We start from the raw sequence: 12,005 nt of genomic DNA, 5'->3' as shown, positions 1-12,005 counted from the left end.
AAAAAAACAGTTGAACAATTTGGGACTTCTCTTAATACGCATTAAAATTTCAACATATTTTGTTCGAAGCATCGTTTTGCCGAAAGGGTAAAGATATTGATGGTATGCTAATGTTGTTGGGATGTCAAGTTTGAATATACATATTTGGTTTAGTTTGAGGAAATGTCTTATATCGGATGTAATTTGGCTAATCATAAAAAAGAGCCATAAATTCAACAACTTAGGTTCTTGGGTTAAAATATGATATTATGACTATTGGTATATGCATTCTCTATTTCTCTTGATGTGACTTCAACTTGATTCTCCGTCCAATTATATACGACTTTTCTTCATTGTCTTTGCAATTTTTGCATCACTTTTGTTTCCTTAATGGTCGTAAAAAAGAAAAAATTATATATTTGAAGGGTCCGTCCTGTGGGAAATATATTTGAAAAACCCATAATCGCAACCAAATGAAGTCATAATTCCATTTCAAGCATCAAGAAAAAGCCATCAATTTGCGATGGCTCAATGGCATAAATACAATGAAGTGTGTGTGTAGGTTAGTTCAAGCAGTCAAAAAATAATAGACTCGATAATTTTATATATGTTAGTTTGTTATATTTCAAGACAATAGTAATTATTACTACCTTAAATGCCACATACAGAAAGGGAGGGAGAGAAGGGGATGAATTGATTTATTTGAAAAGAAAGACATGGCTATTTATAAAGACTGCCAAAAGATGATGTTACTTCATAGTAATTCTCCCTTCAAGTAATAACAAAGACTCGGTAAAAGGTAAAACTTAATCCCATCGAATTTTGCTACTATTACTATAAAATAAGTGAGAATTTTAACGTTTATTGTTTTACAACACAACAGTACAGGTTAGTATGTAGGGTCAAGTCTGAAAAGTAAGTGAGAATTTTAACGTACTAATTGCTTTTCTTAGTTTTTGAGCAAAAACCTTAAATGCCAAATAACACAAAGGGAGGGAGTGAGGTGAATTGATTTTTTTTTAAATAAAAAAGATCAATTATATAAAAGGAAGAAGACTATACCACTAAGGTTCGTATTGTAGATTTAAAGGAATATGGAATTAATAAAACGTCTATTTTGAAAAAGGAGTGAGTAGAAAAGGATTTAAGCAATATATTAACGCCATTTTCTTCTAAGGGACCACTGGATAAAACCTGGGATTAAGCAGTTAGAATCGCATGAAAGGCCTTGCCAATTGCATATTTTCATGATATGTATTGGAAAGAGCCTGGAAAATGTTGACCCTTTTTTTGTTCGGGGTTGCTGATAAGACCTTCGCAAAATGTCACTTCGCTTTGTTCATATGAAATTTATTAAAGATGATATATATAATCCTTTTTAGCATAGTAAAAAAAGGATGCTACTTACAAACCACTAGAATAAATGATTCTATCAACTTATAATAGCCATCGATATTCGACAATATCGCAATCTCACTTCCCAAGCACAGCAGAGACCTCTGCTTTCTCGGTGCCGTGGAATTTTAGATATTAACAAATTATTCTCAAATATTGATTAGGGTTTAAAAACTGAAAAACAGTTTTTATCAAATTAAAAGATTATGAATCACAAGAAATGTAATGTAAGAGAATAATTGTCACAGAGTATTTGTATGTTATGGGGGACATTATGGAATGAAATTTATATTTTATCCAGAAAAAATAAAAATATCAGTTGTTCCTTTTGCGCGAAATTATTATTATTTGTGCAATTGATTTATTTCATAACAACCCAATTTATATCAAGGTCAAAAAAAAAAACAACCCAATTATAATGTTTGATTATTAATATTCTATTCATTAAATCGGCTAAGACAGTAAGGATCAAGAGTCAACGGGTCAGATTAAAGTCAACCTAAGGATAAAACCTCTGAGAAATAAAAAAAATAAAAAAATTTAAATTTTTATTAAGAACTAAATATCAATTTAATATTTTGAATCACTAATAAAATAATAATATATCTACATTTTTTCCAACTTTTTTACAACTCCTTTGGCAAATTAAAATCATAATATCATATTACTAAAATCACTAAATATTTATCCCAATAAAATATCAAAATAGATATATGGTAACAAAATATTTCCTCCTACAGTCATTCAATCACTAAGTTCTAATTATTAATAGCTTAAAAAAATCATCAAAACTAGTTTTTTTCCTAAAAATAATAAAGGCAATTGGGTTAATCGACCAAACTGATCCGCTAGGTTACTCAGGTTATTACCAAGTTACTTGAGTTGATCCAGGTCACATCAAGCCAACTCAACCCCTATTTCAATGCTCAATTGAACCGATTATCAAGCCAGTCTGTCGGTTTTCCAATTGAGCTAGCCAATTCGATCTAGCTTTCAATACGATGATTCTATTTCAATCATGCTCCCGCCTCCATTGAGAATATGAGTTGTTCTTTAATACAAATCAAATTCAACTCTGTCAGTATTTTTCTTATATAATGCATTTGATTGATGTTGGTTGGTCTCTATCATGCCTTGTCATTTGCCACAATATAATATTGAGTGAGGATAAAATGAGAAATTTAATGTAATGGAATAATTGTTACAGAGTATTTGTATGTTATGTGTCACGTCATTCCTTTTACCTCTTAAAGTACAAGTTTGTAAACGTGATAGTTCAAGCGGATCACGAAATAAGCCCGTGGATTTAAAATTTCAACATAATTATTCGGGTTACTATTCACTGTTTAAATTTCAGATTACAGGTCTAATTTCAAAAATTCATAACTAATTTTATAAAAATTGTGTTGAGGTGCTCCAAAATTCTGCTCAAAGCTCTTTTAGTTCTCTACAGGAGAAAAATATGGAACTGGACTTATCCTTGTCCAATTCGTACAGTTTATTTATTAAACTTTACTGTTTATTTGGTAAATCTGGAACTTTCAGATTTCTTGCCTTAACATAGAAAATTCATATATCCTTGTGTATATATCCAATTGAGGCAATCTACCTCTCATTTTGAAACTTGGGATGTGTGATCAGCTTCCACCATTTACTAGGTAAAACTGGAGCTACAAACTCACTACCCTAGAACTTACGTTTTATCTTTCATTAACTTCTTACTTTTAATTCTCTCTTAATTCAAGCATGCAACAACTAGCCTTATGATTTCCCATTTATTCTCATACTTTGAGTTACATGCCGTTAACATCATATATCATAATATTACATCACAAATCATGCTTAACATATCCACAATTCATTACATTACTAGCAACTTCAATCATTACATTAAAGCTCATGTAAATTCTCCCCTTTCTTTGCTTCCATCTTTTTGCCTTTCTTCATGCATGCTTTCTTCTTATCATTTGACCTACTATGATTGGTTAAGGGAGGGGTAAGATTTGGGAGAATCTCAGTAACAAACATTACCACATACATGTACAAGATAGATGCTAATATATGGTATGTAATTTTCCATAAACTTAGGTTAACTAGTAACATGTCATCATGCTTTATGCTTGGTATAAAAATGCATGACCATGAAAACATATTAAAACAGAATTTCTAGCAACAATCATCATGTCACAACATCATATAGTTAACAAATACAAACCAACATATAAGCATATCACATCAAGCACATAAAGGGGTAAGTTCACTACCTTGTACTTCAAGCTTTCCTCTTACTTTTCCTTTGACTCCCTTCACTTCCCAACCATAAGGGCTTTCAGTCAACATCATCAGATATCCTCTTGGATGTTTCAAGGTCTTAAACATAACCATATTGATCACACAATCTATTAGGACTAAGAGATTACACAATATTCAAGACTAACTCTCTTGAACTTAATCTTTCTCTTAATTTTTGGATTACTATTCTAGCTTTGTAAAAATTATTCTCTTAGGACAATCCTACACAATTTTGTCCATGGAATCCAAATATCAGCTTGGATTTATGAAAATCTAACTCCTTCCCTTCCAAACTATTTTGGGCAAAAGGCATGGATTAAAAATCCTAACTTTCCAACTTTGATTCTAATGCTTCCAAAGCTTGTGCTTTAGGTTTACCCTACACAATTTTCCATTTCAAATCCATTGAAAGCCTCAGAATCATCAAAATCACATCCTAGGGTACCAAACCTAAACTAGCCAAACAGCACACACAACATCCCAATCAAGCAATCTTTCAAATTTCAACACAATACCACTTGAATCAAGCTCTAACCAATGACTTTAGATTATGTTTGTCAAAATCATCCTCCCCTATCTCTTATACATTTTGGCCAGCACCTCGGCTTAGGGGATTCCACATTTTTCAACCATCAAACTCAAGAATACAAATCAAAATACAAGGTAGAACATAAAACTAACATTGTATCCAAGCTTATATGATCAAAGTAGATGGTTTCCTCTTGATTGATCTTCAAGAATCAAATTGGCAAGAGTTTTCCCAAGGTGGCCAAAACATAGGTCTTGCAAGAGGGGGAGATGGCTATTTATAAGCCAAGTCTTAAACATTTGTCATCCAAGTTCACTTGAATTACAATACTTAGGTGTCATAATCTTATAGCTTCTTGAACTATTTTCCACCCTTAAATTAAATCCAAATAAAATTGATTTTAAAAGTCAAAATCCTTTTCATAGGTAGCTTGACAAGTGGCATCTTTATCCCTTCCATTCATAGCTTGACAAGTGGCACATTTCAAGCTATATAAAAGAAAAAAAAAAGTGTACTGTACCAGTCTCTTTTCTCACTCCAATCCCTTGGAAGATTGAATATTTGTCATATCACTTTTGTCGTATTCTACTACTTATTTCCTCCTCTTTAATACCTTCATATGTGTCATGATTACCCTACATGATGCATTAACAAGTCATCATTATTTTTGCCTTTTCCTTAGATATTTTTTTTATTTACTTGGTTCTCATTTTTTGGGGTTCCTTTCTGGCTTTTTGGAGCTCTAAAAATTATTCTGTCTATTCTAAAAATTCTTTTTATGATTCAAGAAAATTTGTGAATTTTCTCAAGCCATGATTCATCCTGTAGGCCTCACTTAAAAATCATTTTTTAAAATACCCTTTTATCAGCATAATCAACTTTCTATCTTTCTATTTTATTAAAACCATTCCACTAGCCTTCTAGGAACGGGAATAATTTTATAAATTAGTACAACTTTTTAACAATTTAACCTTATTTTTGCGTACATTTTTGAGATCTCTTGCTATTTTAAATAATTATCTCAACCAGTATACTTATTGCTGGCCATAATCTTATAAATTCTATTTAAACTACCTCAACGGTAATTTCATCATTTCTCTTCACAAAAGAGTCTTAAGATATTATTTCCTATTTTCTGAGATTTTTTTGAAATTTTTTGTATACTTTTCATTTTTACCCCTATTGGTCTGTACCTTTCTGAATTTACGGTTTTACCCCTTACTTGGGCTCAACCTCACAAAACTATCTCCTTGAGGCTTCTAGCTTAATTTTTGGCCTGTATCTAGCTTTTTTTCTCTTTCTGGGCTTTTGAGACCTTACTAGAGCCTCTAACTTTGATTGCACTTTAGCTCCTGAAAACTTTCATTTTGCAGTTTAGTCCCTGAAATTCCTTTGACTTCCTTTTTCATCTTTGGAATCTCTACTAAAAAGGGTCTAATAGCCTATCCAATTCAGGCTACTTCTGAAACTTTTGGACCTAAAAGTCGGGATGTTACATTATGGGGACATTACAGAATGAAATTTATTTTTTATCTAGTGAAATAAAAATATGAGTTGATCCTTTTGCATGAAATTATAATTATTTGTGCAATTGATTTATTTCATAACAACCCGATTTACACCAAGGTCAAAAAAAAAATAACAACCCAATTATAATGTTTGATTAATATTTTATTCAAGGTATTGAAAATTGAACCGGTCATTAAATGAGTCAAGACAGTGTGGATTAACGGTTAGTGGGTTAGAATGAAGTCAACTTAAGGATCAAACCTCTAAGAAATAAAAACAATAAAAAAAAATTTAAATTTTTATTCAGAACTAAATATCAATTTAATATCTTGAATCACTAATAAAATAATTATATACCTATAACTTTTTTCAACTTTTTCACAATTCCTCTGACAAATTAAAATCATAATATCATATTACTAAAATCACTAAATATTTATCTAAACAAAATATCAAAATAGATATATGATAACAAAATGTTTTTAACTGCAGCCATTCAATCACTAAGTTCTTATTATCAACACCTTTTAAAAAAAATCATCAAACGAGTTTTTTTTGGGGCAAAAAAAAAAACGAAAGGCAATTGGATTAACCTACCAAACCGATCGGCCGGGTTACTTGGTTATTACCAAGTTACCCTAAGTTGATCAGGTCACATCGAGTTAACTCCACTCCGATTTTGATGCTCAATCAAACCAATTATGAAGCCGGTTCGGTCCGGAAAACTATACTGAATTGGCCAGTTCATTCCAGCCTTCAATACCATGATTCTATTTAAATCAATTTCCCGCGTCCATTGAGAATTTGAGTTCTTTTTCAATACAAGTCAAATTCAGCTTTGACAGTATTTTTCTTATATAATGCATTTGACTGACGTTGGTTGGTCTCTATCATCATGCCTTGTCATTTGCCACAGATATAATATTGAGTGATGATGATAAAACAAGACGAGACTGATTTATTATATAATGCATTTGACTGACGTTTGTTGTTTGGTCTCTATCATGGCTTGTCATTTGCCCCACATATAATATTGAATGAGGATATAGTGATAAAAAAATAAAGTGATTTACGTACGTAAATAATTTTTTAATTTACATCAATAATTAAAAGCTTGTATTATAAAGGATTAACTTATATTTTTAACTATGGTTGCGGATTGAAATTGAGGGTGCCATGTTGGGTTAGGGGTTGAGAGTCTTCCCACTTGCACGTGTTTGAGCCTGACAAGAAGAGGCGTGAAGAGATTAATTTTGAGCAAATTAAACTACTGGATTAAATTATGAATTTTTTTTATACATATTGATATTGATATTATAAATTTCGTTATAGATAAAATTTCGTAAAATTCGTGAGTCAAAATGTAAAGGAAAAATAAAAAAAAATACTTATTGAATTTTAAAAACATAAATAAGTCATGCTAACTATTTTTATAATGGTTTCGACTATTATTATAATCAGGTCTATATGTCATTTTGAAATTCCACAATTATTTTTTTTTCATTTTTCCAAACATAAATACTAGTAAACTAAAATTACACAAATGCCTTATCTTTTCTTTTTCTTATAATGATTATTTCTAGCCATAATGGTTATTGTTTGACTATTGCCCCCTTTTTGTAGTTGCGAGAAAGAGCATGCTCAACTACTCAAGTGCCAGAAATTTAATCAGATAATAAATCTTATAAACTTCGACAAATTGCTTGTGGGTATTCTTTACTTATTTTGTCTAAGTTCTTTGAAAAATTTAAATTTGGCTTGTGGCAAAAATTTTATCTCTCGCCTGAGTTCCTTCACCGTTTCAACTTCAAGACAAGTGAAATACTCCGAAATTGTTTCCTTATCAAATTGGCGCACACTTCATAGAAATCACAACCCCTTGTTCAGAACTCTTTTCAAGGCAAGCTCCCAAAAATTTGCACCTTAATTACCCTGTCTTCTACCTATTTTAAGGTTCTTATTTATTGGTTTTTCCAACTCACAGGAATAAAACAAGCATTGGATAACCTATCTGGTTAGGATTTACCATCCGAATGGGTGGTTGGTGAACAAAATGTGCAGTTATGTTGCATCAATAATGTTGCAAAATTTGTACTACATTCATGTTTTGATCTGACTTTGCTTATCTAAGAATACATATTTCACATAATATATCTTACCCTTTTGAGGCCAGGGTGTTATAGGAAAATCAAACATAATTGAAAAAAAGACAAGTATATTATATTATTCCCAAATTTACCAAACACACTTGTACAAACAACTTCAACCTCAGGATTCATGACTTGAGCTTTATGCTTATTTGACCTCACAAATACACATAAAGTAAATAAGACAATAGCAAACAAAATCCGGCCTGATAACTTTGTGTCCTGGTAAAACAAACAAAAGAAAGTACAGCAATCTTTCTAAGTGTGGACTACACCAAAACCCAAGCAGCTTCACTTCTACCAAGCTCTTCAAAGGAGAAAACTTCAAGCAGTACGCAAGTTTAGAGCAGCCAGCCGGATTGAGGACTTGCAACGAGTTCAGAGAAAACAAGGAATTAAGGATACTGACAAGGTTGGTGCAGCCTCTCAAATTCAAGAAGTTGAGCTTTAAAAGTTCAGCAATAGATGGATGGAATTGCAACAATCCAGTGCATCGTTCAAGCTCTAGCATCTCAAGATTCGGAACCCCACCAAAATCCGGCGTCTTTGTCAAGGTTTTAGAGCCACAGATTCATTTTTCTCAAATTAGGGAGCATCTGTGAATGGAGAATATATAGTACTTTTGTATTAAAACAAGACACTTCGGGGGACATTTAACAACAGATAAAAGGTATCTATATTTGTTTAGGAGTCTGCCGATTGAATAATTTCTAGTAACTTAAATATTTAAGAACTAAGAGAACATTAACATACCATTATGCCCCTCCATACTTCTGTCATGTTGCTTTCAGGCATAATCAGTTGAACAAGTGGGTCAGATTGAAAATTCCAGGGTAAAGAAGTGTAAGGATATTAATAAAACGTCTATTTTGAAAAAGGAGTGAGTAGAAAAGGATTTAAGCAATATATTAACGCCATTTTCTTCTAAGGGACCACTGGATAAAACCTGGGATTAAGAAATTAAAATCGCATGAAAGGCCTCGCCAACTGCATATTTTCATGATATGTATCGAAAAGAGCCTCGAAAATGTTGAATTTTTTTGTTCAGCGTTATTGATAGGACCTTCGTAAAAAGTCACTTCGCTTTGTTCATATGAAATTTATTAAAGATCATATATAATCCTTTTTAATTAGCATAGTAAAAAAAGGATGCTACTTACAAACCACTAGAATAAATGATTCTATCAACTTACGGATAGCCATCAATATTGCGTATTTATTACATGAGTGCGGTTCAACATGGAATAGATGAATCTATATATATACAGTGAAAATACCAGCAAGTTATAGAGCCTCTTCTAGAATCGCTGAGGTAAGCTTGCAACGCATTATTTCTACAGAAGCTCACTAAGATTGCTCATTGGGTCCTCGAGGCCCTTGGAAGTTCAAACGTTGTGCGAGTTTTAAACAACCAGGAAGGTTCAGAGTTTCCAGAGAAGTTGAAAGAAATATGGTGTTTGGGATACTGATTAGACGATCACAGCTTTTCAAATTCAGGAATGTTAGCTTTGTGAGATCTCCAATAGATGCATCAACCTCCAATAATCCACTACATCCTTCAAGATTTAGCTTCTCAAGATTTTTCACTCCTTTAAGGTTTGGCGTCTTTATTAGATTTTTAGAGCCGCGCAGGTCAACGGTCTTCAACTCTGGCAAAGCCTACGAAGGAGCCAAAAAGACAATCTTAAAATAATGTAATTAATACCCCATTTGGTGGCACTCAATTCTTCTAGTAGAACAGGATTACACCTTTACACCTTCCCATAGAAGTCTTATATTGCTATCAATCAGGACCAATTCAACAAGTTTAGCTGGTTCAAAACTTGGTGGTAAAGTACTGAAAGGAAATTTCTGCCAGGAAAGAAACCTCAAGTCATTGGAAAGATTATTCAGCTTTCCTGAAAATTTCATAGAAGGGAATATGATTAGCCTTAGGCAATTCATTTGGGATAAAACTTCAGCCCTCAATGGCAGCATCTCATTCACATCTACATCTTCTCCTTCAAGACGATGGCTTTAACTTCATCTGTTCCCTACGACCAATAATGAACACAAACACAAAGTAAAAGGAATATGTTGGGTTCTTCGAATAATATAGGACTGCTAGGATAATGAAATAAATAAAAAGAAAGCGAAAAAAAAGTCAGTGATGAATGATCAAAACATTACTCACTGTCCTAACAGCTTGAAGATCTCTGTACAACCAGAGTCTGCTCCACTTTGCTGGCTCTTGAGGGAAATCTCCTTTCGCAATTTTCCAGCCCACTTCTTGCAGCAAATCATGCATCCGGAGTGTTCCATTGACGATGACTAAGAGTGATCTTTCACACAGAATGTTGATTCCAAGCTCGGGATTAAATCCACAATGATCTAGAATTTTTTTGGCATATTTCTCATCTTCACCCTTGAAGAAACAAGCAACATCTACAAATATATCCTCGTCCCTTTGGTCTAGTGAATGTACACTCGTTTCCAGCACTTTCATAATCTCTCTGTCGGGAATTTCTTTCAATCTATCTAATAGTGCTTTCCACTCTGATTGTTTCCGGGTACGCAAAGAGGAACCTAACACTTGGATTGCCAGTGGAAGGGCTTTAGCATATTGTAGAAAACTATGGGTCAACTCTTCAAATCCATCATCAGGAACATCACTTTTGAAGGCTCTAACACAAAAAAGTTGAAGAGCTTCTTCATCATTCAGAAGTTCAACCTTGTAAACTTTATCTTTACCCACTCCACGCCTCTCAAGGATTTTATCATCTCTAGTTGTTATGATGATTCTACTCCCAGGACCAAACCACTCGTGCTTCCCAACCAATTTCTTCAACTGATCGAAATGGTCAACACCATCAACAACAATAAGAGTTTTAGTTTCGCGAAGCCTAGTGCTTATTAAATTGGTTCCTGTGTGTTCCTCCCAAACCTCTTGATCTTTCCCCACTGTTTCACAAAGAAGTTGTTGTTGTAAGCGGACAAGACCAGAACGCTTGCGATCTTTACTGACATCAAGAAGAAGACAGGAAGCATCGAAGTTGTGGGAGATTCTATCATATACAACTGCAGCAAGAGTGGTCTTCCCTGCTCCGGGCATTCCCCAAATCCCCACAAATAGAATATCATCGGATGAATCTAGATTTAGAAGCTTTTCAAAAGCTTCTGCACGAGATTGCATCCCCACTAGATCATCAGCCAGACTTGAGAATTTATGCTTCAGTTTATGGATCACATCCATAACGATTTCATCAATAATACCCGACTCTGATCTGAAGAGAGAGGGAAAAATGAGCATGCCAATACAGATTCATAATCAAACGAGAACGAGACGAGATTACTTACTTATTCCTTACATCATAACCGGCGAGCTGGCCTACTTGTTCCAAAGCTGACTTCCATCCTGGGACCTTATCACTTGAGCCTCGCTCATGTTTATCAAACGCTTGTTTGAAATCGCCCCTCTGCTTTCGTACGTCAGATGGATCAACATGGTAGAAAATTGGTAGCACAGTGTATCCCGGTTGACCAATTGCCTCGCAAATCTTGGCCAGTTCGTCCAAGCACCATGTGGAATCTGCGAAACTTTTGGATAAGACGACGAGTGAAATCCGGGATTGTTCAATCGCTTTCAGTAGCTCTGGCCGAATACTTTCTCCTCTCTGCAGCCTTTTATCATCCTTGAAAGTGTATATACCTTTTCGTTGAAGAGCAGCATGAAGATGATCGGTGAAACTGTTGCGAGTATCCTCACCTCTGAAACTCAGAAACACTTCGTATTTCCAGGTCCTCCGAGAAGACGAGCTGCTTGGTAGGCTAAGGTAATTCATTTCAACAATATCACAATCTCACTTCCTAAACACAGCAGAGACCTTTGCTTTCTCGCCGCCGTGGCTAACGACAGTGGAAAGTAAAGCCATCGTTGATTGGATATTAAAAAAAGAGTGCATGTACTGTTTCAATTCCACACAATACTTTACTGTCGTCTCTTAATTTTATAAATTTATAAAGCGAAGTCCTCCAACTCCAATATAAGCTTCATTAACCAAAAAAAAAAAAATGCTGACACCGAAATTTTAGATATTAACAAATTATTCTCAAATACTGATTAGGGTTTAAAAACTGAAAAAGAGTTCAATCAACTTAAAAGACTACGAATAGTG

At 33.7% G+C, this 12,005-nt stretch overlaps 1 protein-coding gene across 1 annotated transcript; it reads right to left on the bottom strand.

Annotated features, from left to right (window-relative positions):
- Positions 1-9,047: 9,047 nt before the first annotated feature.
- On the bottom strand, positions 9,048-11,749 carry LOC114757531 (TMV resistance protein N-like). Its single transcript, XM_028946611.1, has 4 exons — positions 11,188-11,749; positions 10,000-11,114; positions 9,601-9,851; positions 9,048-9,510 (listed from the first exon to the last, which is right to left on the bottom strand). The coding sequence occupies exons 1-4, from the start codon at positions 11,670-11,672 to the stop codon at positions 9,199-9,201; spliced, it is 2,163 nt and encodes a 720-aa protein (XP_028802444.1). The 5' UTR covers positions 11,673-11,749; the 3' UTR covers positions 9,048-9,198.
- Between the last annotated feature and the right edge of the window lie 256 nt (positions 11,750-12,005).

The sequence above is a fragment of the Neltuma alba genome, unplaced genomic scaffold (genome assembly GCF_004799145.2).
Source record: "Neltuma alba isolate B1F8T4 unplaced genomic scaffold, ASM479914v2 tig00010608_pilon, whole genome shotgun sequence".
In the NCBI taxonomy this organism is placed as follows: Eukaryota; Viridiplantae; Streptophyta; class Magnoliopsida; order Fabales; family Fabaceae; genus Neltuma; species Neltuma alba.
This window is presented reverse-complemented; position numbering and strand designations above follow the sequence as displayed.

Coding starts and splice junctions, on each gene's coding strand:
- LOC114757531 (XM_028946611.1), bottom strand. CDS start 11,672: ATGAATTACCTTAGCCTACCAAGCAGCTCGTCTTCTCGGAGGACCTGG. Junction 9,852..9,999: donor TAATGTTTTGATCATTCATC/ACTGACTTTTTT, acceptor ATCGTCTTGAAG/GAGAAGATGTAGATGTGAAT. Junction 9,511..9,600: donor TTCTATGGGAAGGTGTAAAG/GTGTAATCCTGT, acceptor GCTCCTTCGTAG/GCTTTGCCAGAGTTGAAGAC.